General features: G+C 40.3%; 1 protein-coding gene across 1 annotated transcript in view; it reads left to right on the top strand.

The window, feature by feature from the left end:
• Positions 1-25,050, top strand: part of LOC124802495 (WD40 repeat-containing protein SMU1) — a 108,330-nt gene that overhangs the window by 11,850 nt on the left and 71,430 nt on the right. Inside the window, exons 3-4 of the mRNA XM_047263312.1 lie at positions 5,391-5,534; positions 16,948-17,062. Coding sequence (XP_047119268.1) covers positions 5,391-5,534; positions 16,948-17,062 — 259 coding nt within the window. The remainder of the gene's footprint in view (positions 1-5,390; positions 5,535-16,947; positions 17,063-25,050) is intronic.

The raw sequence follows: 25,050 nt of genomic DNA, 5'->3' as shown, positions 1-25,050 counted from the left end.
CCACATTCTTGTCTCCTGGAACGGTGTCTCCGGTGATGTCTCGATCAACTTTACTTGTGGAGCATCGACAATGGCTTTTGCTTTTCTACTGACAAAATTGTTTGTATGAATTTCTGGTGGTGCAGTGGCTTTCTTCCACTGTCCTTACATTGTGGGTCTGTTGCTCTTCCATTCGCTGAAACTGTAAAATTCCTGGGGATCATGCTTGATAGCAAACATTCATAGTCCTCCCATGTGTCTTACCTGGCCACCTTCTGTACCTGGTCCCTCAGTGTACTAAGTGTCCTCAGCAGTACTTCGTGGGGAGTGGATCAGACCACGTCCCTCTGTTTGTACCAATCCCGTGCCCATTCGAAACTAGACTATGGGTGTTTCGTTTATGCATCTGCAAGTCCGTCCATCTTATGCCATCTCAATATAATCCAGCATTGTGGCATCCGTGTGGCCACTGGCATTTTACGCGAGGCTGGTTGAGAGTCTGTTTGCAAAAGCTGCTGTACTACCGCTGTCCTACCGCTGTGACTTTCTCCTCAGCGGATGTGCATGCCGTTTGTCTACCATGTGTGGCCACTCATCCTATGCCGCCTCCTTTGATGACTCCTTTAGCTGCCAGTATGGGGCACATCCCTCTTCTCTGTTACCTCCTGGAGTTTGCTTTTGGCTATTGCTGTGGCAGCTTAACTTCACACTACCTGCCTCTTTCTCAATGGGTGTGAACCCTGAGCACCATCTTGGCTTCGTGCGACAGCTATTGTTCACCTTGGAATTAATTTGCTTCCTGAGGACACTATTCCAGGCTCACTCTATCCCCATAAGTTTCTCGAGCTTCGCAAAAAACTTCGCGATAGTACCTTTTTGTACACTGATGGCTCTCGGATTGACTGTGGTGTCAGGTGTGCCTTTGTTATTGTCACTAACGAGTTTTGGTATTGGCTTCTGGAACACTTCAGAGCCTCTGTGTGCTATACACAGCCTGTCCCTAAGTACATTGGCTCCAGGAAAGCTTTCACTTGCACACTCTTGATGGAGACACTGTGATGTTGTGGATCCCTGGTCATGTCTCTCTGATGGGAAATGAGGCTGCTCATACTGCTGCCAAGGCTGCAGTCCTCCTACATCGGCCCGCTAGTTCTTCCATTCCCTCGAATTATCTCTGTGTTGCTGTCTGTCGGCAGGTGCTGTCCCTTTGCCATCACCACTCATCTTCCCTTCATGGGAACAACTTCCGGGAAATTAAACCTCTCCCAGCAGCTTGGCCGATTTCCTCCTCAGCCCGCTCGCTGCAAGGAGATAATTTTAGCTAGGTTGCTTATTGGGCACTGTTGTATCAGTCATTATCATTTGTTAAGTGGTGATCATTGTGTTCATTGCCATCAACTTTGATGGTTTGCCATTTCCTGACCAAATGCACTTTTTTTTTTACCACTTATTTTCTAATTTGTGTTTTGCTGTATGAGTTATCTACAGTTCTAACATGGGTGTGTTTGACGAATTTGTTTTTGTGCCCTAAAACAAAACAAACCAGTATGCAACATGTCCAGAATATGGGAATTCTTGGTGCTGAGCCAACAAGCAAATTGTAGAGGGATGTGTAAACACCCACACTTTAAGGAAGGTAAAGATGTCTGAAACAGTATGGCAACAGTGCTGCCCATGGAATTGAAACTGACTTCTGATGCACTAGTGGAAAGATGTACTAAAGGTGAAATGCATAAAGTGAATGAATCCCTCCACTGAACAACATGTAGATGTAACATGGGTCATTTGGGTTGCATCCATAAAAGTTACTTATAAGGTTTGAGGCAAGTAACACTTTTAGATTCTACAAGAAGACTTTCAGTGTTGTGGGATCACAGTTGTATCACGTGAGCAACAAGAGAAGTTTTGCAGAAGAAAGATAATGAAAGAAGACAGAGGGAGAGAGCAGATAAGAAGATTATTGCTTCTGACAGCCCCACACACAAACCAAGAGGCTTTTCATATCAGTCCGCAGCTCGTGGTCTCGCGGTCGCGTTCTCACTTCCCGAGCATGGAGTCCTGGGTTCGATTCGCGGCGGGGTCAGGGATTTTCACCTGCCTCGAGATGACTGGGTGTTTGTGTAGTCCTCATCATTTCATCATCATTCCTGAAAGTGGCGCGATTGGACTGAGCAAAGGTTGGGAATTTGTATGGACGCTGATAACGGCGCAGTTGAGCACCCCACAAACCAAACATCATCATTGTCATCATTTTCATATCAGTCTGGACATTTAAATTTTTTATTGCTGTTTTCTTGAATTTTTTTCCTGGGGGTTATTCTTCCTATAAAATATTCATTGTCCAGCAGATTACATGACAGGGTACTGAAGCTGATGGGTTCATGTATTCAGACTCATGATGAATCAAGATTCCTCTGAATTTTTATGTTGTAAGTAACTTGTAAACATTTTAAATAAATAATAAAATAAAGTTTTTTGTTTTGTCTAATGGTGTGACATACTTCAGAAATTTCATATTTCAGACACTCATTTGTCATGAGAATACAAAAACCCAGGTAAAATGCAAGAAGTACTATCCAAGCAGAGTGAGCAGGTTCACAATTTGAACTCCATTAACTTAATTTTGTAATGTGAGTAACTTTTTATAGTGATACACAATAAAAACAACTAGTTTACCTAACCACACAAAGATATTATTTACAAAGTTTCGGCCAAACATATTATCAAAGTTTTATTGTATTTCATGGCCTGTATTCAACTTGTTTAGTTGTTAACATGAAAAATAAGTCTTTCAACCTCTAAAATTGTCAGCCTTCATTCATGCTGGCATAATGATCTGTTTCCTTAACAGCACCCAAAGCTGGAATGTCAGGTGTACACACATTTTTTAACTCTATGTGTCTGCATCTGCGTTGAGACTGCTGGCCCCGGGCTAAAATATGCTGTTCATTAAAGTATCTGCATATCTTTAAAGTTAGTCACAATACACTGTAAGTTTATCTTCTGTTAGCTTCGGAATTTATCCTGTTTTAGATAGTACACTACAAGAACAGGACTTTTTCAGGTCAATAATAGAATTTTACCTATGGGAAATATCTGTGAAGAAAATAGTTCAAACTCTATGATGTAATTAATGTTAATAGATAAAGAAGCAACCCATTAATCTCTTGTAGCCCATCTATGGAAAGCTTTAAAATTTTGGGAATAAATCTAAAAATAATAATGGCAATTCAAACATTACACTTTCTCTGTCTAAAATTAAAATTGGCTGTATGTATCACATAGTTTTCAAGTAACAAAGGTTATGTCATAGATGTTGTTTTTCATGCATATTACTTTAAAAAATACACAGATGAAGCTCTGCTACAATGAAAGAAACATTTTCAAAAATATTTGGATTCCAATAAATAGATGAAGATAAAATGAGTAAACATGGTTAAACTGAAAAGTAAAATACGTGACTCCGTAAAGTGATCCATAAGCGATGAAGAAATTGGCCTGTGCTGCCTCTGTGTACTGTTTGCAGGTCTTTGTGTCAACTTTGAACCATTATTGCTCTTAATAATATGTGATATCTGTTGAATATCCAGATGTTCCATGTCTATAAACAAGTGATCATTATATTATAGTATTTGTTATTACCCCTCAAATCAAACTGAATACCTGGCTAGGGTGGAATCACCGTTGTGTATATGCCTGAGAAATTTGAGGGAGATGTAGCAATAACACACACTCCAGTACTCTTACAAATGTAGCACTGTCAAGCACTACTTGTCTGAATGAAGTGCTTATGTAGAATAAGAACAGAAATAGGACATACAATATACCTCATTTTGGCTGTTCATGATGCTTTGCTGGCATTATGTGAAAGTTTCCTTCCCTGATGATGTTGCTGTTGTCCACAACTTTGTGTTGATCCACTGTCAGCTGTTTCAGGTGCAGATGATGATGCTGACTCTTTATTCAAATCCATGGCAACTGATTTTATTAGATTTTCAGCTTCTTTGTCTGTAAGAGTATCTGCCCTCCAGTAGTCAATACACTGATTTGGAATGATACATAGCCTTTCTAACCTTCCAATGGTGCAACAACGAAAACTAATGTCAAAGCAGCAGAAGCAAATTGACCATCTGGTCCAGCGGTTAGCATTTTTTGCTAGTAAAGTTGAGGTCTCAGATTTGATTCCTGTTGGCCACCTCATATTTTTCTCTGGTGGAAAGATCTGTAAGGAGGTTCACTGAGCCTTGTGAGGCTGACTGAAACACCACTTGAAAGTGAAATCATCAAAGTTGAGGCACGAGTTGCTGAAGTGTTGTTGGTCAGAAGGCGTGTGCCAGGTGAGGTAATGTACGACATTTATTTATTAGCAGTATAAGTGTGAACAGTTATTTTTCAGGTTCGAGTGTGAGATGATTGATATATCACAGCTACAGGTCTTACTTTTTGCAAGATTGCAGACTAATTCTATAAGTTTTAGGTGTATATGGTATGGCTTCAGTAGAAAGGGAACCATTTTCTTTCAAAATTTTGTAGTGGAATTAAGTAACTAATACTCGTTGAAAGTACCTTGTAACATATATTTTGTGGTTGCTTTCTGAATTTGAATGTAAATATTATGTTGTTTCATTGAAATGATGGACAAAGTATTTGTCTATTAAATTGCCAATGCTTTTTGGCTTTTCTCCTCACTTTGAATTGTCTGATACAGTACACATTTTTTGAGTAACTTGGTGACACCATTACCATAAAAGCATGCTTACTGTTCAGTGAAGTTGTTAGAGATTATTAATACTTGAAGATTTTGCTTATGACAACTATGAAATTGCAGGAAGGAAAATTTTTGTAGTGCATATCACATTAAAAAAAAAATTTACAATCTGCTGACACAGTGGGGAGACACAAGTTTGTGATAATGTTGCATAAAGTTAGTAAACCCTGATGCCAAATCGAGCAATGTGGCTCAGTAGTTAGCACACCAAACTTGCATTTGGGGGGATGACGAAATCTGTTTCTGACCATTCTGGTTTAGATTCCCTCGATTTCCCTAAATCGCTCCAGGCAAATGCTGACATGGTTCCTTTGAAAGGGCATAGCCGATTTCCTTCTTCCATCCTTAAAACAATCCGAGCTTGTGCCCCACCTCTGAGACTTTGTAGTAGATGGGCTGTTGAATTGTAATCTCTCATATTTTCTTCCTGAAATCATTTATGTATGTGCAGAGATCTGTAAGAATTTGAATGATTGTTTTTTTATTCTGTAGATTTATATTCATATTAACCTAATGATTTTGACAGCAAATGATAACCCTGTGCTGTATTTTCTATAGGTTACTACTCACTGTTTTGAGATAAAATGTGTATTTATAGATCATATAGTGTGCAGTGCTAAAGGTTTTGTTGTTTATGTTCTAGGATGAGACTGGTGTTTCCCTTAACACTGTGGACAGTGTTGAAGGTTTTGTGGCTGACATCAATAATGGCCATTGGGATACAGTGCTTAAAGCAATTCAGTCACTTAAACTTCCAGACAAGAAGCTTATTGATCTCTATGAGCAGGTGAACTTCTACAGCAGCTCATCACTGTAGATTAGAGTCTTTTACTGCATTGTCAGTTATTAGTGTATTTTATACAAATCCCTTGTTTCATCATTTTTTTAATCCGCTTTCTGTGAATTACGGTAGTGATTCATTCAGTGTATTAGATTAGATTAGATTAGATTAATACTAGTTCCATGGATCATGAATACGATATTTCGTAATGATGTGGAACGAGTCGAATTTTCCAATACATGACATAATTAGGTTAATTTAACAACATACTTAAGTTAATATAACAACTTTATTTTTTTGTGTTTTTTTGTTTTTCTTTATTTTTTATTTTTTATTTTATTTTTTTATTTTTTTTAAATATTTTTGTTTTTTTTCCCTTAATTTATATCTAAAAATTCCTCTATGGAGTAGAAGGAGTTGTCATTCAGAAATTCTTTTAATTTCTTCTTAAATACTTGTTGGTTAACTGTCAGACTTTTGATACTATTTGGTAAGTGACCAAAGACTTTAGTGCCAGTATAATTCACCCCTTTCTGTGCCAAAGTTAGATTTAATCTTGAATAGTGAAGATCGTCCTTTCTCCTAGTATTGTAGTTATGCACACTGCTATTACTTTTGAATTGGGTTTGGTTGTTAATAACAAATTTCATAAGAGAGTATATATACTGAGAAGCTACTGTGAATATCCCTAGATCCTTAAATAAATGTCTGCAGGATGATCTTGGGTGGACTCCAGCTATTATTCTGATTACACGCTTTTGTGCAATAAATACTTTATTCCTCAGTGATGAATTACCCCAAAATATGATGCCATATGAAAGCAATGAGTGAAAATAGGCGTAGTAAGCTAATTTACTAAGATGTTTATCACCAAAATTTGCAATGACCCTTATTGCATAAGTAGCTGAACTCAAACGTTTCAGCAGATCATCAATGTGTTTCTTCCAATTTAATCTCTCATCAATGGACATACCTAAAAATTTGGAATATTCTACCTTAGCTATATGCTTCTGATTAAGGTCTATATTTATTAATGGCGTCATACCATTCACTGTACGGAACTGTATGTACTGTGTCTTATCAATATTCAGTGAGAGTCCATTTACAAGGAACCACTTAGTAATTTTCTGAAAGACAGTATTGACAATTTCATCAGTTAATTCTTGTTTCTCAGGTGTGATTACTATACTTGTATCATCCGCGAAGAGAACTAACTTTGCCTCTTCATGAATATAGAATGGCAAGTCATTAATATATAATAAGAACAACAAAGGACCCAAGACTGACCCTTGTGGAACCCCATTCTTGATAGTTCCCCAGTTTGAGGAATGTGCTGATCTTTGCATGTTACGAGAACTACTTATTTCAACTTTCTGCACTCTTCCAGTTAGGTACGAATTAAACCATTTGTGCACTGTCCCACTCATGCCGCAATACTTGAGCTTGTCTAGCAGAATTTCATGATTTACACAATCAAAAGCCTTTGAGAGATCACAAAAAATCCGAATGGGTGGTGTTCGGTTATTCAGATCATTCAAAATTTGACTGGTGAAAGCATATATGGCATTTTCTGTTGAAAAACCTTTCTGGAAACCAAACTGACATTTTGTTAGTACTTCATTTTTACAGATATGTGAAGCTACTCTTGAATACATTACTTTCTCAAAAATTTTGGATAAAGCTGTTAGAAGGGAGATTGGACAGTAATTGTTGACATCAGATCTATCCCCCTTTTTATGCAAAGGTATAACAATAGCATATTTCAGTCTATCAGGGAAAATGCCCTGTTCCAGAGAGCTATTACACAGGTGGCTGAGAATCTTACTTATCTGTTGAGAACAAGCTTTTAGTATTTTGCTGGAAATGCCATCAATTCCATGTGAGTTTTTGCTTTTAAGCAAGTTTATTATTTTCCTAATTTCAGAGGGAGAAGTGGGTGAGATTTCAATTGTATCAAATTGCATAGGTATGGCCTCTTCCATTAACAGCCTAGCATCTTCTAATGAACACCTGGATCCTACTATATCCACAACATTTAGAAAATGATTATTAAAAATATTTTCAACTTCTGACTTTTTGTTCGTAATGTTTTCATTCAATTTGATGGTAATACTGTCTTCCTCTGCTCTTGGTTGACCTGTTTCTCTTTTAATAATATTCCAAATTGTTTTAATTTTATTATCAGAGTTGCTGATTTCAGACATGATACACATACTCCTGGATTTTTTAATAACTTTTCTTAATATAACACAGTAGTTTTTATAATTTTTGATGGTTTCTGGGTCACTACTCTTTCTTGCTGTCAGATACATTTCCCTTTTCCGGTTACAAGATATTTTTATACCCTTAGTAAGCCATGGTTTGTTACAAGGTTTCTTACGAGTATATTTAACTATTTTCTTGGGGAAGCAGTTTTCAAATGCATTTACAAAAATGTCATGAAATAAATTATATTTTAAATTGGCATCAGGTTCACGGTATACCTCATCCCAGTCTAACTGCTGTAGGCTTTCCCTGAAATTTGCAATTGTTAAATTGTTGACTGAACGTACTACTTTGGAGGACTGTTTAGTATTGCTGAATGGAGCTATGTCATATATTGTAACTAGCTGTGCACCATGATCAGAAAGACCATTCTCAACAGGCTGAGCATTTATCTGGTTAAACTTATCTTGGTCTATAAAGAAGTTATCTATCAGTGAGCTGCTATCACCCGAGTAGGAAAATCAATAACGGGTGTCAAATTGAAAGAACCGAGTAATACTTCAAGGTCATTTTTCCTATTACCCTCTTTCAGAGAATCTACATTGAAGTCCCCACAAATAATAATTTGCTTCCCCCTGTCTGACAGATAGCACAACAAGGAGTCCAAATTTTTCAGAAATAGATGAAAATTTCCTGATGGGGACCTATATACAGTTACAATTATAAATGTGCCTTTATTTAATTTAAGCTCACAGGCACATGCTTCTATATGTTTCTCTACACAAAACTTTTTTGTTTCTATACTTTTTGCACAATGATAACTTTTGACATATATGGCAACTCCTCCTTTCTCCATATTTTCTCTCATTACATGTGCAGAGAGCTTATAGCCACTTACATTTACCTTATCCATATCCGTAACAATGTGATGCTCAGACAGGCATAGTATATCTATTTCATTCTCAGCTTCTAAATCTTCCAAACAAACCAGAAGCTCATCTACTTTATTCTTTAAACTCCCAATATTTTGATGAAATATACTTACATTATTTTTAATTATACTTTTATGAGAACCTTTCCTTATTCTAACATTTGCAGTACTCTCCTGTCTGAGTTTCTCACTGTGCTTAGGCCTAGTTCCTATACCAGTGGTCACATGGTGTTCAGAGAGGCAGATTATGTCAATTGGGTTGGGTGACTTTGGTTCATCAATGCAATTACCTAGGACTGAGATACAACTTGGTGGAGATAAAATTTCTGGTGATTGGTGAAAATTTATAATTGATAGCTGTGATTGGTGATCCAATGTGCTAGAACTGTGCTGTTGAATTTCTTTCCTAAACTGAAGATTTATTTCAATCCTGACCTCTCGTAGAACTTGACATCTTTCTGTCTTACCTATCCTAAAAAAGGTGCTGCTCCAACACCTGTAACCACTGGTATTTTACCATTCATGGCAGTGCCTCCCCCCCTTAAATTTCCTGCTATTACCCCAGCCAATTTCCCCTTCCCTTTCCTGTTGAGATGTAGGCCGTGCCTGGTATAGTCCCACCTACTGAGATAATCAACAGGAACCACACCAATATGAGCCCCCGCACCCGACACAAGCAGCCGTTCCAACTCCAAATTAACTCTCCCAACAGAAGAGTTCAAATGAGGCCGGTCATGGCGTCTCAGGACAGATACAAATTCAACATTGGTGTGTTTCGATGCCGACGCAATCTTTACCAGGTCACACTCTATACTGTACCCAGGATCTCTGTCGATGCTGTTCCCTGGCCCTCCCACAATAACCACGGTGTCTTCCCTGGTAAATCCTTTACAGAGTGAACCTAAATCCTCTGTCACCTGATCCAGACTAGCACTTGGTTTGAAAAAATTTGTGACCTGGTATTCTGGTCCTAATTCCTCCTGCAGAAGTTGGCCTACACCTCTGGCATGAGAACTGCCTAACAACAAAACTTTCTTCCTTTTCGATGACTTTCCTACATTCTTTTTCAATTTCCTATTGAAAGTTTGTTGTGTCCTGTCTACACCTACCTCTGCTTGAGGCTCATCAGTTTCTAACTGAAGCAACAGGTCAAACTTATTTTTGACATTCACCACAAAACTGTCAGACTTAGTTCTAGGCCTGTTCCTTCTGCTACCTGTTGCCACTTCCCACCTCTCTTTGCCCTTCTCCCTCCTTAACCTGTCCAGATCTTCCCTAGCCTGATCTAGCTCAGCCTGAAGGGCAGCAATTTTCCCCTCCTGTTCCACTATCTTCCTATCTCTGCTGCAAATCCTACATAACCACTGATGAGCCTGATCCACTTTCCCAACACCCACGCCACTGCAGTCCCCCCAGTGAAAAAAACTACTGCATCCATCACACCAAACCCCGGAACTAACAATTCTACGGCAAGTCAGGCACTTCTCACTCATGGCAAAAATAATACTTTAGCTAGAATAAATCAATTAAATTACCGAAAATCAAAAAAGACGTTACAAGAATTAAGCCTATTCACAAATGTATATAAGCAAGTTTCTGATTTAAAATTCCGCTGGTTTTCTGAGATCTGTATTAAAACAACGAAGGTATACGCTATTTATTATATATTTCACTCGATGGAATGAAAAAAGGGCAATTAAACGAGATACTTTAACTTTGATTCTCCAAAAACGTTACGAGAATAGGCCTATAAACAAATGTATATAGGCAAGTTTCTGATATAAAGTTACGCTGTTTTTCTGAAATCTGTATTAAAACAATGAAGTTATACGCTATTTACGGTTGTTTACTTATTTGTTACCGAGAAACTAGTTAAATTACCTTGAAACAAGAAACAAACACGTTTACAAAATTTAAGCAAATAAAAGTCAAACCTTTAACGGCAAGACTAAACGATACACTGATGCACGTATTTAATTTGTTGTCAGCGTTAAACTAAATTATATTCCTGTCTAAATCACTTAACTTTCTGGAAATGGTTTCTGGCGTCACTTACTCGGCGGCCATCTTGGTTCAAAGGGTTCCATTAAATTTGGCGTGTAAGATCATCTGTATGGTTTGAAAGAATTTAAAATCAATTTTGAGTCTTTCCTTCTCATCCCGTATGTTAAGTCGCCCGTGACCCACGGTTCTGAGTGACCTTCCCAAAATCTACCCCCTTTCCAAGACCTCTCCAGTCCTTTTCCTTCACCCTTCTTCCTTCCCCTTCAACCCTTCTGCTTGAAGAAGGAGCCACTGGCTCCAAAAGCTTGCCAATTACAACAGTATTTTATGTGTGGGTTCTGCGGCTGCTTGGTAAGTAGATTTGTTATCTACCCAATTAAATAATTTTAAAAATAACATTGTAATTATGTGATCTTATCAGTTTACATGCATGAACTCTGCCACCTCTTGTGGGCAGGGATAACAAGACAGTTGTCTTCAAACATATAGCAATGGCAGTTCGCTAAGATCTTTAGCTGCAAAAGGATAAAACAATGTTACGTGTATCACTTATAGTTTGCCAGAAGTAGCTGAGGATACACTAGTGTAAACTTTTCAGATGTGCACTCCTTGAAATTGCATGCTGTGTCAAAATAATACAGGGAATATTTTGCAGTGTGTAAAATTGTTAAGAATGTTGTTAAAATAAAACTGCAGGAATGGTATGTGTGAATGAAATTAACTTTTCCATGAGTTAAGTACACAGCAGTTGGATATATGTATATGATTCCATATGGAGTATTAAGCATGGTGTGAAGCCACTAGAGTCAGTACCTCTAAACATTGTGGCACTGAATGAATAAGGAATGGGGTATGTTCCTGACGAATTCGCCTGCTTGTGGTTTGTATGTGAATCTACAAAGACAACCTTGGCTGCTGGAAGATTGTGAGTGACAAAAATTTGTACCAACCATTTTGCAAGCTTATCTGTTGGGTAAAACATTCTGGCTGGGTAAGCAAGTCTTCTGATGTTGCTTTTTCAGCTGCCTCCTCCAAAAGGCATTCCACTTCGGTGAATGTAATTTTTTTGTTTTCTGCAGCAATATGAAATTTAATGTGTGCCCCTAATCAGCTCTATTGCGTGGAAGTGGCAGTAGTAGGGAGGCAGTCTGAGCTCTTAATGCCTGTAATTTTTTGCTGTTTCACCCACAATGTAAACTGGATTCTCTGGCTTGTGGTGTGATAAAAGTTCTAATAATTGTGCCCTTGTCAAATTACCGGTACTGCCAGGCCATACTATACCTGTCTCGCCAGCAAACGATGTCATTTTTCTTCATAACTTTTGTGGGCATTTTATTTTGTTCAATCAAATGATATGTAGTGTTATCCATAATAATTACAGAGTTTTTCATTATGTTCTGACCATGCACAAAGGTATTGTGATTCATCTCCTCATGGTACTCTGAAGTACTGTTTGAACTGAATAACAGCAGACAATGAAAGCTTCGAATTTGCAGCACTTGCTACAATTATTCCTTTTCCTCTGCCTATCGGAGCTGCCATACTGTTGCTGACAGTATTGTCTATCCAGCCATTTTTCAAACTGTGTCTTGCAGCCACCCATGTTTCATCAAGCCAAATGATATAGTAAAAATTTGTCCCTATGTATTCTTTAAGAAAGCAGCATCACCAGGCTGCAATTTCGTGGTGTTACAATAATAACTTGTGGCCAGAAATGGATTTATAGCGGAATTGTAACTTTTTCACAACTCATAGCAAGGATGATTTACTGCCCTGAGATAGGACCATTGCTACATGGGTAGCATGTCGCTTCTTGTGTCGGATACTCCTTCTTTGAATAATATGCATATATTTACAGTGAATTGCATCTTCCTGAAAACAGTTCAGATTTGTGACCCCCTTCTCGAGGTACTTCTTTGTTATAACTTCAGGTTGAACAAATATATTTCAAGGAAGACGCAATACATGAAAGTCACAGGTCAAGTAAACAGAGTAAGACGTGTGTACACTTTAACAGTCAAATCATAACTGAGTCTTGAGTCTAGCGGCCGCTGGCTGGCTAGCCGCTTAGGTGGTGGTGCTGCTGCTGCTGCATGGCTGGCAGACAGTGCCGCATGTAGAGGACACGCGAAATTGCGCGGTGGCACTTTGAAAGATCGGTGAGTCACAACACTTTTCCCCCTTTGAAGTTTTTGCACAGGTCTTGATGGAGGTGGCCTGTAGATTGCTAACGTCCATAGGTGTTGTTTGACTGGCCGTAAAGTCTCGAGGAGGAGGCTTCCGATATGGACGGAAGTGTCTCTGATGATAACGGCTTGAGATGACAGGAGACGTGGGTGTCGAATGTGCTGGGGCCCTGTGCACCAATCTGCCTGTTGCAGCAAGTCCAGTTGTTATAACAGGAGACATGGGTGATGTGTCCGCGTCCGTAGGAGAAGGGGGCAAGTAGAGTTGCTCCGACAGATGATGGTCACCTGGTTCCTGCATGGGCACGTCTCCTGGTGGCATCAGTTCGAGAGGACTGCGTTGTGGGTAATGAGAGATTCCAATATCCCGAGTGTCAGGTAGAGCCGAAGGTGGTGTAGCGGCATCCGGAACAGGCATTGCCAGCACACGAGGCTGAAGCTGGTCCGAATGACGCACTGCAACACCCGTGTCCATCTGGATTTCACACAGGCGTTGGCCACGGTATCGTAAGATGTGGCCAGGACTCCATTTTGGGCACCTGCCATATCCCCGTACCCATACAAGGTCGTCGTTGGTGAACTGGCCAAGCGAAGGCACCTGTGGCTGTGAGGTGGAAGGCAACAGAAGATGAAGTAGTGTGTGGGGCTGTCGGCCATGTAAGAGCTCAGCCAGGCTGTGGTCACCCATGGGGGTGCAACGGTAAGAAGCCAGAAATTGGAGAAGCACGTCGTCAGCAGCAGAAGAAGTCAGGAGTTTCCTTATCTGAGCCTTAAATGTGCGGACCAGTCGTTCAGCCTCACCGTTTGACTGTGGATGGAATGGAGGGGCCGTGACATGCATGACACCAGGACTGGCACAAAAATCCGCAAAATCGGAAGAGGCAAATTGCGGACCATTATCAGTAACAAGAGTAGAGGGAAGGCCTTCCAAAGAGAAAATGCGAGCTAGAGCATTGGTGGTTGCCGTGGTGGTAGGCGATGTGCAACAGACAATGAAAGGAAAGTTAGAGTAGGCGTCAATAATGAGAAGCCAGTAAGTACCTAAAATAGGTCCCCCGAAGTCGGCATGAATACGCTCCCAGAGCTTCTCAGGCGAAGGCCACGGTGATGAAGATGACTTCGGGGCGGTGGCCTGTGACGCACAAGGGCCACAGGCAGCGACCATGTGTGTGATTTCAGAGTCGATGCCGGGCCAGTACACATGACGGCGTGCCAGAGATTTTGTGCGAGAGACACCCCAGTGCCCGTGGTGAAGGAGACGCAAGACCAAAGCACGCAAAGACGCCGGTACCACAACACACGGCAAAGCATTTTCGGTGGAAAGGAGGATAACACCATCCCTAGCCATGAGGCGGTAACGCAAAGTGTAGTAGTTCCGCAATGGATCAGAAGTCTTAGCGGATGGACGATCTGGCCAACCCTTCTGAATACAGCGTAAAACCTGTCCACAACCCACTGCTTGGCAACATCCAGGTGGAAACACAAAAGTTCGTCCCTATCGAATGCCAGATCAGGACCCATGGGAAGATGAGACAGTGCATCAGCATTCACATGTTGAGGCGTCAGCCAGAAATGAGTCTCATAATTGAAACGAGACAAGTAAAGAGCCCAATTCTGGAGGCGGTGTGCAGCCTTGTCAGAAAGTGACATTGATAGATGAAACGAGGAAACAAGTGGCTTGTGATCCGTAACAAGATGAAATTTGGATCCATAGAGAAAAACACCAAACTTATGAAATGCATAAATAATGGCCAAAGCTTCTTTTTCAATTTGAGAATACTTTTGTTGGGCATCCATGAGCGTTTTTTAGGCATAAGCAATGGGTTGTTCAGAACCACCAGAAAACCGGTGCGCAAGGACTGCACCGACCCCATATTGAGAGGCGTCCGTGGCAAGAACAAGATGTTGGCCAGGTTGATAAGTAGCCAGGCACGGGGCCTGTTTCAGCATAGTCTTCAATTTCTGGAAAGCCGCATCGCATGACGCGGACCAGTGAAAAGGCATGTTTTTATGCAACAGGCGATGCAACGGCTGAGCCACCGAAGCAGCAGACGGTAAAAACTTGTGATAGTATGCTATTTTCCCCAAGAAGGCCTGCAGTTCCTTAACAGATGTAGGGCGAGGAAGGGCATCGATCGAAGCGACAGTTTGCTGAAGTGGACGAATACCAAACCCCAAGTACGTGATAGATGCCTGAAAAAATTTTGATTTCTGAAGATTACACTTAAGACCGGCAGTATGTAAGACATGAAAAAGTGTGTGGAGATTTTGAAGATGTTCGTCAGTGGTGGAGCCAGTGACAACAATGTCGTCCTGGTAATTTAGACACTCAGGGACAGTTAGCAATAATTGTTCCAAGAATCGCTGAAATAGAGCAGGGGTGCTGGGAACCCTGAATGGCAATTGTTGGTATTGATAGAGGCCGAAAGGCGTGTTAAGGACCAGAAACTGCCAGGAAGCAGTGTTGAGAGGAAGTTGATGATAAGCTTCTGACAGGTCAAGTGTAGAAAAATACTGGCCTCCAGCAAGTTTAGTGAACAATTTTTCAGGTCGAGGCATAGGGTAAGTGTCGATAAGGCATTGAGCATTTACAGTGGCTTTGAAATCGCCACAGAGACGAATGACACCCTTTGGGTTAGCTACGACTATGACAGGAGAGGACCACTCACTGGAAGTGACAGGAAGCAAGACCCCTGAAGCAGTGAGACGATCAAGCTCGCGTTTGACCTGATCATGAAAGGCCACAGGAATGGGCCGAGCCCGAAAAAACTTAGGCCGAGCTGTGGGTTTGAGAGTTATATGAGCTTCAAAGTTGTTTGCATGGCGTAACCCAGGAGAAAAAAGGGACGAAAATGTCGTCGACAAGGAATCCAATTGAGCATAAAGAATAGCATCAGAGACGATATTGACTGAGTCATCTATGGAGAACCCAAAAACGCGAACGGCATTGAAACCAAAAAGATTCTCCGCGTTACTATGCCCGACCACAAATATGGGATCAGTGCGAACTACAGATTTGTAAGATACCTTAGCATCAAATTGTCCCAAGAGAGAAATCTTCTGTTTATTGTAAGTCCGTAATTGCCTAGTGACAGGTGACAGGATTGGAGAGCCCAACTGAAGATACGTCTGAGAATTGATGATAGTGGCAGCAGAACCAGTATCCACCTGCATGCGAACATCTCGACCAAGTATTTGGACAGTGAGGAATAACTTCCCTGAAAGGGAAGAAGTAGAATTGACAGAAAACAGAATCAGAATCAGCGTCATGTTCGTGAACATCATGTATGCGGTCGAATTTGCAAACGGATGACACATGACCCCCTTTTTTTTTGTATTTGTGACACACAGCCCAATGTTGTGGACAATCTTCTCGTGCATGTTTCATAAAATACCGCGGACATGAAGGAAGTTGCTGTGGGTTTTGCTGCAGTTTCTTAGAGATTTGTTTGCGGTTAGGCCGAGGCTGCACTAGGGAGCGTACTGCGGCCACGTCGGCTGGCGGGGACACGCCACACACTTCGTCAACATCGCACAGAGGTTGTATTTCCCCGACGTCGCCCCATGCCTCTATTTGTGCTCCAGCGGCGCGAGAAATTACAAAAGAGTGAGCAATGGGTAGGACTTCATCTAGAGTCGGATTTGCCAACTGAAGGGCATGTTTGCCTAACTTCTTTGAAAGTTTCCTAGGTGTGTACAGCCTTGGCCTGCCCATCTTTCAACTACTTTCGTCACACATTGTAAGGCACATGAAGATAAATGTCACCCAAACCTCTCACTACAACGGCTTCGTGAGGACTTTCTGGCACAATGCCTTAGGCAGGGCAGTGCAGTGGAAATGGCAGTGCTGTGGGAGCTGATGGTGACAGGCCCTGTTGGTATGTTTGTGGTAGGAGCCGTGCAGGCTGTGAACTGTAAAGTGACCACTAGTTTAAATCAGACTGTAGAGAACTCTTAAATGTCAAGTCAGCCTAATGATGTATCTTTGTTGTTATCCTATCATTGTCATTGTATTTTTCTTGCCCTGTTCATTGCCCTTTTTAGGAAAAGCGACCAGGTATTGGCAATGCGTAATGTTTGTTCTTCTTTTCAGGTTGTGTTAGAACTGATTGAACTACGTGAACTGGGTGCAGCTCGATCACTTCTTAGACAGACAGATCCAATGATTATGATGAAGCAGCAGGAACCGGAGAGATATATTCATCTAGGTTGGTTACATGAAATGATTTTTTTTTTAGTTTGAAAATGCCTTTATTTGCAGACAATAACTTTATGTGTGAAATAATTAATAATTTTGAGTTGTTATTCTTTGTGGATGTGTCATTTTGTTCATGAGTATTGTGGTTTATAAGAACTTCTATAACTGGAGACTAGCAGACTGCAAATTAACCCTTCCTCACATGTTGGCTGAAATGGTGACAGGCATTGCTATAACTGAAGTTTTGAGTGTACATTATATTTAATCAACATTACGTGTCAGCTTGACATTGACTTGGAAAATGGCATAGTATGCTCGTGTTGAAGTAAATGTCAAATCTATGCACACGTTGATGGATTTATGAAGGATAGGGTGTTGCTTCGCCAATGACCTTGCCACTGTGGTAACACTGGTTCCCGTCATATCATTGAAGTTAAGCACTGTCTGGCTGGGCTAGCACTTAGATGGATGACCATCCGGTCTGCTGAGCGCTGTTGGCAAGTGGGGTGCACTCAACCCTAGTGAGGCAAACAGAAGAGCTACTTGATTGAAAAGTAGTGGCTCAGGTCTCATAAACTAACATATGGCCGGGAGAGCAGTGTGCTGACCACATGTGCCTCCATATCTGCATCCAGTGATGCCTATGGGCTGAGGATGACATGGCAGCCAGTCGGTACCATTGGACCTTCATGGCCTGTTCAGGCAGAGTTTAATTTAGTTTGGTTTAGTGTGTCACCTAATTTTATTTGCATCCAGTGGAGGTACATTATGCAGCTGATGACCAGACAGTGAAAGTGGAGCTACAACGGCACACTTTTAATAGACTTTTAAACTAACAAACAAAATTTCAATCACTGTGTCCATGCCTCTTTATCTCCTGATATTCTCTGTCAGTTCTTCAGTTTATTTTTTTTTTAATCATTATCTCAATGGTCAGGTGGTCCACCTCATGATCTTTCTGTGGGCCTCCAGTTTAGTACTGCCTATATGTGTTGTTTATCACTTCTTCATGCAATATGTCCTGCCCATTTCCATTTTAGAGCCCTTCCCTCTCCACAGCATCCTGAACTCCTGCTGGTGTTCTTATGCCATCACTTCTTTTCTTCTTTGTGAGACATAATTTCCCTAAATCACTCTAGACAAATGATGGGATGACTCCTTTGAAAAGGCACAGACGATTTCCTTCCTCATCCTTGAAACATTCAGAGCATGTATTCTCATCTCTAATGACCTTGATGTCGACAGGACGTTAAACACTGATTGTCCTTCCTTTCTTCCTTTCTTCCTCCCATCCTTCTCAGTGAGACATAGGAGTAACCTTCCCATAGATCTCCGAGCTGTTAGGAGGTTTCTTTTGAAAAACTTGTTTAAAATCTAAGCTCGACAACCATACATTAGTACAGGATAATCACACTTTTTGTAAACAACCTTTTTTGATTTGTTGGCATATTAGATTTGTGTTTCTTTCATGAACCCTCCAACATAGATTGTTTCGGTGAAAAATTTCAAATTTTAAGTTTCCTTGGGTACTAATTAACTGTCTCATATAAACATATTTGTTAAAATTTTTTTCACCAGTGTCATTCAACATAATTTGTCTTGCAGTTACATATTTCTTGTGCATGTTATTTGTTTTGGACAAATTTCGCTTAAGGATGACCTTTTCACAACTATCTGATAAATCCGGTATATAGGATTGCATATATAAATTTCTGCCAGTAACATATAACGTTATCTCTAGTCGGAACACTACAGTCACATTTGGTAGGATTTCAAAAAGCTTGACAAGCAAAAGTTGTTTAATAGCCCAGAAGCATCAAGAGTTGATAAACAGACCAGGTCCATCATCCACGTAACCTTATCAGGAAACTCTTTAAAAATGAAATTTGTGGAAGAAATCTCAAACTCACTTGAAGCTCACACAGGAGTCCAACAAGGTGATGGCTTATTGCCACTCTTGTTCAACATTGTTTTGGAAAAATAATCAGGAATGGGAGAAGCACATCAAAGGTATCCTAATTGGAAAAAAAGAGAGGAAAAGAGTCTCTGTGAAATGCTTGGCCCTTGCAGATTACCTGGCTATGTCAACTAACAACAAAGATGAAGTGAAACTAGCACTTGATAAACTATATCAAATCTTCTGCAAAACTGGACTCCAAATTTCCTATGAAAAAATTCAGTATAAGGACACCAAATCAGAGGAGAATCCATCCAACCCAAAGGACTGAACACAGTCTCCAACACAGAAAGAATATTCAAATTGCAAAAACCAAACTGACATGGAGTCACAACAACAAAAGACAACTCATAATGCAAGACTACTTCACTACAATATGGTTGTCTTACCAAAAGCCTTGCATGCAGAAGAAACAAGAGTTGATAAACAGACCAGGGCCATCATCCACATAACCTTATCAGGAAACTCTTTAAAAATGAAATTTGTGGAAGAAATCTCAAACTCACTTGAAGTTCACACAGGGTGACAAAAACGGATGACAAAAACTTATCACATAGGAATCAAGAACGAAAAATACTCAGAAAAATCTATAGCACTGTTCTCGGAGATGGCATTTGTGTCACAACCTACAAAGCAACTCTAAGAACACCCAGACATCACACGTGAATTTAGGATAAAGATGCATACACTTCTGTGGACATCTATGTAGATAGATGGATGAAAACACACACACTAAAAGAAAATTAGCTTTGTTAAAGCAAGCAAATGAAAGACCAGGTGGATGAAAGGAACACAAGAAGACCTCCAGAAATAGAAAATTTCAGAAGAAGGAATTGAGACCAGAAAACAGTTCAGAAGAAAGATCAGAAACGAGAAAATTGGACAAATCTCAACAAAAGAAACACCAAGGGAGAAAAAATGGGCAGAGGAAAGGAAGAAGAAATGCAGTGAATTAATGAAGAAGTTTTAGGCAGAATAGGAAATAAAGCTTTGATTGGCTCAAGTTCACATGCTCTCATAAAAGGGAATAATACTTGTTCATTGGTCCATAGAGAACTGGTAATCAGATTTAATCAAGTGGGTTATGGTTCCAGTTTTAAAGAATTTTGCTTATATCTATGTTATATTCATGTTGTATGTCCCATACAACCTCCCATCACCACCTACTCCAGTCCGGTCACTAACATCACCTATCCCATCAAAGCAGGACTACCTGTGAAACCAGTCATGTGGTCTACATGCTAAGCTGCAACCACTGTGCTGCATTCTATGTAGGCATGACAACCAACAAGCTGTCTATCCGCCTGAATGGCCACCGAAAAACTGTGGCCAAAAAAACAAGTCGACCACCCGGTTGCTGAGCACACTGCCAAACATGATATCCTTAATTTCAGTGACTGCGTCACAGCCTGTACCTTATGGATCATTCCCAGCAACACCAGCTTTTCTGAATTGCGCAGGTGGGAACTTTTCCTGCAATACATCCTTTGTTCCCGTAACCCTCCTGGCCTCAACCTTCATTAGTCGCTGTCCTCACCTGTTCAGCCTCTTCCATGCTCCCATTCCAGCACTAGACAGCCGTCATTCCACCACCACACCCAGTCTTTTATTTATTGTATTTTATTTAATTTTCTTATTTGTTTCTCTCTATTTCTGCTGCTCGCAGTGTGGTTTCAGTTGCCTGAGACTGCAGTTGTGTGTGTGAGTTGCATTTGCGCGCGCGCGTGTGTGTGTGTGTGTGTGTGTGTGTGTGTGTGTGTGTGTGTGTGTGTTTGCATACATATGTGCGTCTATTGTTGACAAAGGCCATAGGCTGAAAGCTTTAATTGTGAAAATCTTTTTGTTGTGTCTGTCTGCGACTCAGCATCTCCGCTATATGGTGAGTAGCAACTTTCCTTTTCAGAACATTATTGTAAAGCAACTTGGGTATCTCCAGATGGAAAGACAGTGAATTCTGTACTGGTATAGACAAGAATGAAGAAGGGATACAAAATGTCAAGGCACAATAGGTGCTGAATGTGGATCGGACCACTTGCTTGTAGAACAGTGAAGAAGGCAATGTGGTGACCCAGAAAATGCAAAGAAATACAAAACATAACTCGATATGATCAGGAAAGCCTGAACAAAGACACGCAGCACTTTAGAGATCAAATTGACCAATGGTTTTGAAGGATTGGAGAATGAAGATGACGGAAATGTTGAGATAGATCAGAATCGGAAGGTAATTGCACATGTAATTGAAGAAGTAGCCCAAGAAGTAATTCCAAAGTGAATTAACCCTTTTGCTGCTTCAGGGCTAATTATGTTGCCTGTGCTGAAGAGATGGCATTCCAGCCAATATGAAATACTAATCGTCCAATTTTTCAAAAGCTGTTAGATGAAAAAATTAGATTTTTCCACATCTTACAGTCTTTATACCTTCACTCGATATGTAACTAAATTTCTTTTCATTATATGTCAAGTCTTCAAGAAGGCTTATAATAGTATCCATAGACCAAATCTGATTAAAACCATAACAGAATTTGGCATATTAAATAAATTGGTGAGATTTACAGAGATGTGCTTAAATGACACAAAATACAAAGTTAAAATTGGCAATGAAATGACAGAAAGTTTCCAAGCATACACAGTATTAAGATTAGGAGATGGATTATCACCTGTCCTTTCCAATTTGGCACTTGAAAAGCAAGAGTTCAACAAAGTAATTTTTATGGTTGTTCAAATCAACAACTAAAATATAACCTATCTGCCATATGCAGCTTATTATCCTAATAGCATGCACACAAGAAGAACTGGAAAGAAGTATTTCGACCCTGAAATCAGTGGCATCATACACAGTATTAAGATAAAGAGATGGATTATCACCTGTCCTTTCCAATCTGACACTGGAAAGACAGAGTACATGATCAAATGAAGATAGGCTTGCAAGTCCCAAAATCAACAATGAGCTGTACCAGGTACAAATCTGTGAAAGAATTCAAATATATTGGATTGATTTTAATTGAAGTAATGTTAACTGAAGCAGAGATTAAGGCAAGACTGCTGGCAGGAAACACATGGTATTATTCTCTAAATCCAGAATTATGATCTAGAAGTGTATCACAACTATTGCTGGCATTTGAAAGGAAGGTCCTCAAGAAAATATATGTACCTGTCTGTGACAAACTTTCGGTGAACGGAGAAGGCATCACAATGTAGAACTAGAATAACTAACTATACAAGGAACCTATTATCTTTGGAGTGATGGAAAGCAAAAGACTCCAGTGGAATAAACACATAACAAGTATGGCAGAAAGGAGATGGCCCAAAATTGCTAGGGACTACATGCTATCAGGTGGCAGAGCAGTAGACCTATGAAGAGATGGAAGGATATAGTAGACTGGCAGCCATGGAGAACTCGGGACAGATGGCAGAAGACAGAAGCAGATAGAGAGCTTTAACTGTGACTGTGCATGATCATCTGGGGCTGATCACATAAAGTAAAGTAAGTAGTGGATTAGGGTAGCTTCTTTGCACAGTATTAAATGTTGCAAGTATTTAGGAGCCACAGTGGAGTACGTTTTGTTAAAAGATCCTCCACACACAGATACTAGAGAGAGGTGGTCAGCTTTAGAAATAGCACTTCTTATTTTTCTCCTTAAGATTTCTGACTGAATAGTTCCTCGGCAGATGACTCCCTTGGGGACTCACTGCTCTTTTGTGAGTACGTATGTGGGAAGTGTCGGACACTGAGCCATTGCAGGACTTTTTGGTCCTTATCCTGTGCTGCAATCTTACTCTTTGACTAAATCTTTTCTCAGACTTCACCTCTAAAATCAAATACTTCACTGCACATCATTACGAGCCGAAGAACTTTCCCTCCTTCACCATTCCATGGAAGGAATGCAGAACCAAGAAACTGCAGAAACTTGTTCACCTCACATCCTGGTTTGCACCCATTCCCTTTCTTGTTCTGTTCAAAAATGGAGCAAGGGAAAAATGATTGTATGCTTCTGTAGGAGCCCTGACTCGCTTATCTGACACTTGAATAGTACTCAGGAAGGGGTCACACAGGTAATCTATATGCTGTTTCATTTATAGATGAGCTAAACTTCCCTGTAATTCTCACAGTAAACTGAAGTCAACCTTTCTCCTTCTGTACATTGACCTTACATGCTCATCTTTGCAACATTTCACCTACATATTTAACCAATATGACTGTGTTAACCCTTTTCACTCCCAACAGCGAATCGCACTTGACATTGCAAATTTTGTTTTCCCCTCCTGTGTTGAACCTCAGTCAACACGATTTTTCATAGCTCTCCATTGCACCATTCTCACATCTGTCTGTACTAGGCATCAGTGCTGCATAGTGCTACTATTACGGGAAGCCTGTGTTAACCCAGTGCCACACTGTAACAGTTGTGTTGAGAGAAAGTTCGTAATTATTATGTTCAAGTTAGTAGGTGTAAAATGGCTAGGTCTTTGCGCCCAGTCTTTTCTGAGGAAGAGATGGTAAAGCTTTTAGAGGAATGTCTGTGTGCAAACAAATATAAGGATGATTTTGATGATGACAGTGATTCGTTTTAAACAATCAAGGGTTTCAATAAATATCATACAATGAATGCTTTTGTATTGCAATGATTACATAAATATATTTCAGTGAAAGCACACTTTTTGTTTTAATGTATACTGTAATTGTTTGTCAGTGGCCTCATTATTTCCACAAAGAGACTTGCACAATCCCCTGTGGCACATTTGCTGTCCAGGTGGTGAAGATTTTAATAAGAGTGCACTGAGACACCCTGTTTCTGCATTATGGAGTGCAAATGATTAAGCAGCATACTGCCAATACTGTGATCACACATTAATGCTTTTCCTACTCATTGTCATTATCTTTTATTTTCACTCATTGTGAGCAAGCTGCAATTCATCACAAATTACTTACATCACTAAAGTCATTCAAATTTCTGGCTGATATCACAAACTCCACATGGACAATCACTTGAATGAGGGAGTGATGATCTCGGTGTTTCAGTGTTCAGCCCGTGACACGACCTCCCCCCCCTCCCCCCTCTTCCCCATTCTCCCACCTCCCTTGCTCCTCCCTTCTGTCAATCTCAACCTTCGCAGGTGCTGCGTTGTGTTCCTGCAAACATTCAGCTATATGCACTGCTAGAAAATGTTATATATTGTATAGCATACAGATGGTTCAGCAGAAATCACAGCCTAAGCTGAAGACATTTTCACTACTGGCACAAATTAAGTGAAGCATGTCAGTTTATGCTTAGGAATTTCCCTAAGAGGTTATATTGTGTGAACATTACATAAGAATGGGTCTGTTAGTATTGTAGACTTATCACAGGAAGACAAACTTTCCCACGAGTCGAACATGTGATCATTACCAATAGATAGTGTATAGTGACTGTCACTCACTCTCTCTCTCTCTCTCTCTCTCTCTCTCTCTCTCGCTCGCTCTATTGTTTATGCAGGTATCTACAATTTCATTTTTGCAGTGTGGGACTGGAGTCGACTCAAAACAATTACTGCTCATAGTGTCTTTTGTGCAACACCCCTTCTCAGTGGAAAACATCGGTTTATTTCTATTCGATTCAGTAGTCCCAGATTAGTCTTGTTCTGTATTCATTTTAGTCATATGCAGTGACAGGGACAGTAAAAATGGAAGAATAAACAGTAATCTAGCAGTGACTGAGTGGTGCTGTTGATGACAGCAGACAATGCTGGGAAGGGTTGTACTTGAGTGAGATGGGACAGGTTCTTCATGTTTCACTGTCTCTGTTGATAAGTTTCACTAAAACGAATATCACAGTAGACCAATTTGGGACATCCTACCTCTTTAAAAATAATTTCGTTTCTAATGAGAAACAATCTGATGCTCTCCATCATCACTGGTTGTATGAGCTGACTCCAACTACATATCCAAAAAACAAAATTGGAAATATCTGCCGGAACACTAGAGAAAATTCTCCTGAGACACCTGGTATGTAATCTTATTTAATTGGATAGATAAAAAATCTACTCACCAAGCAGCGGCAGAACAC

This window comes from Schistocerca piceifrons, chromosome 6 (assembly GCF_021461385.2).
Source record: "Schistocerca piceifrons isolate TAMUIC-IGC-003096 chromosome 6, iqSchPice1.1, whole genome shotgun sequence".
NCBI classification, from domain to species: Eukaryota; Metazoa; Arthropoda; class Insecta; order Orthoptera; family Acrididae; genus Schistocerca; species Schistocerca piceifrons.
Note: the sequence above shows the minus strand (reverse complement) of the source record. Positions and strands in the feature narration are given on the sequence as shown.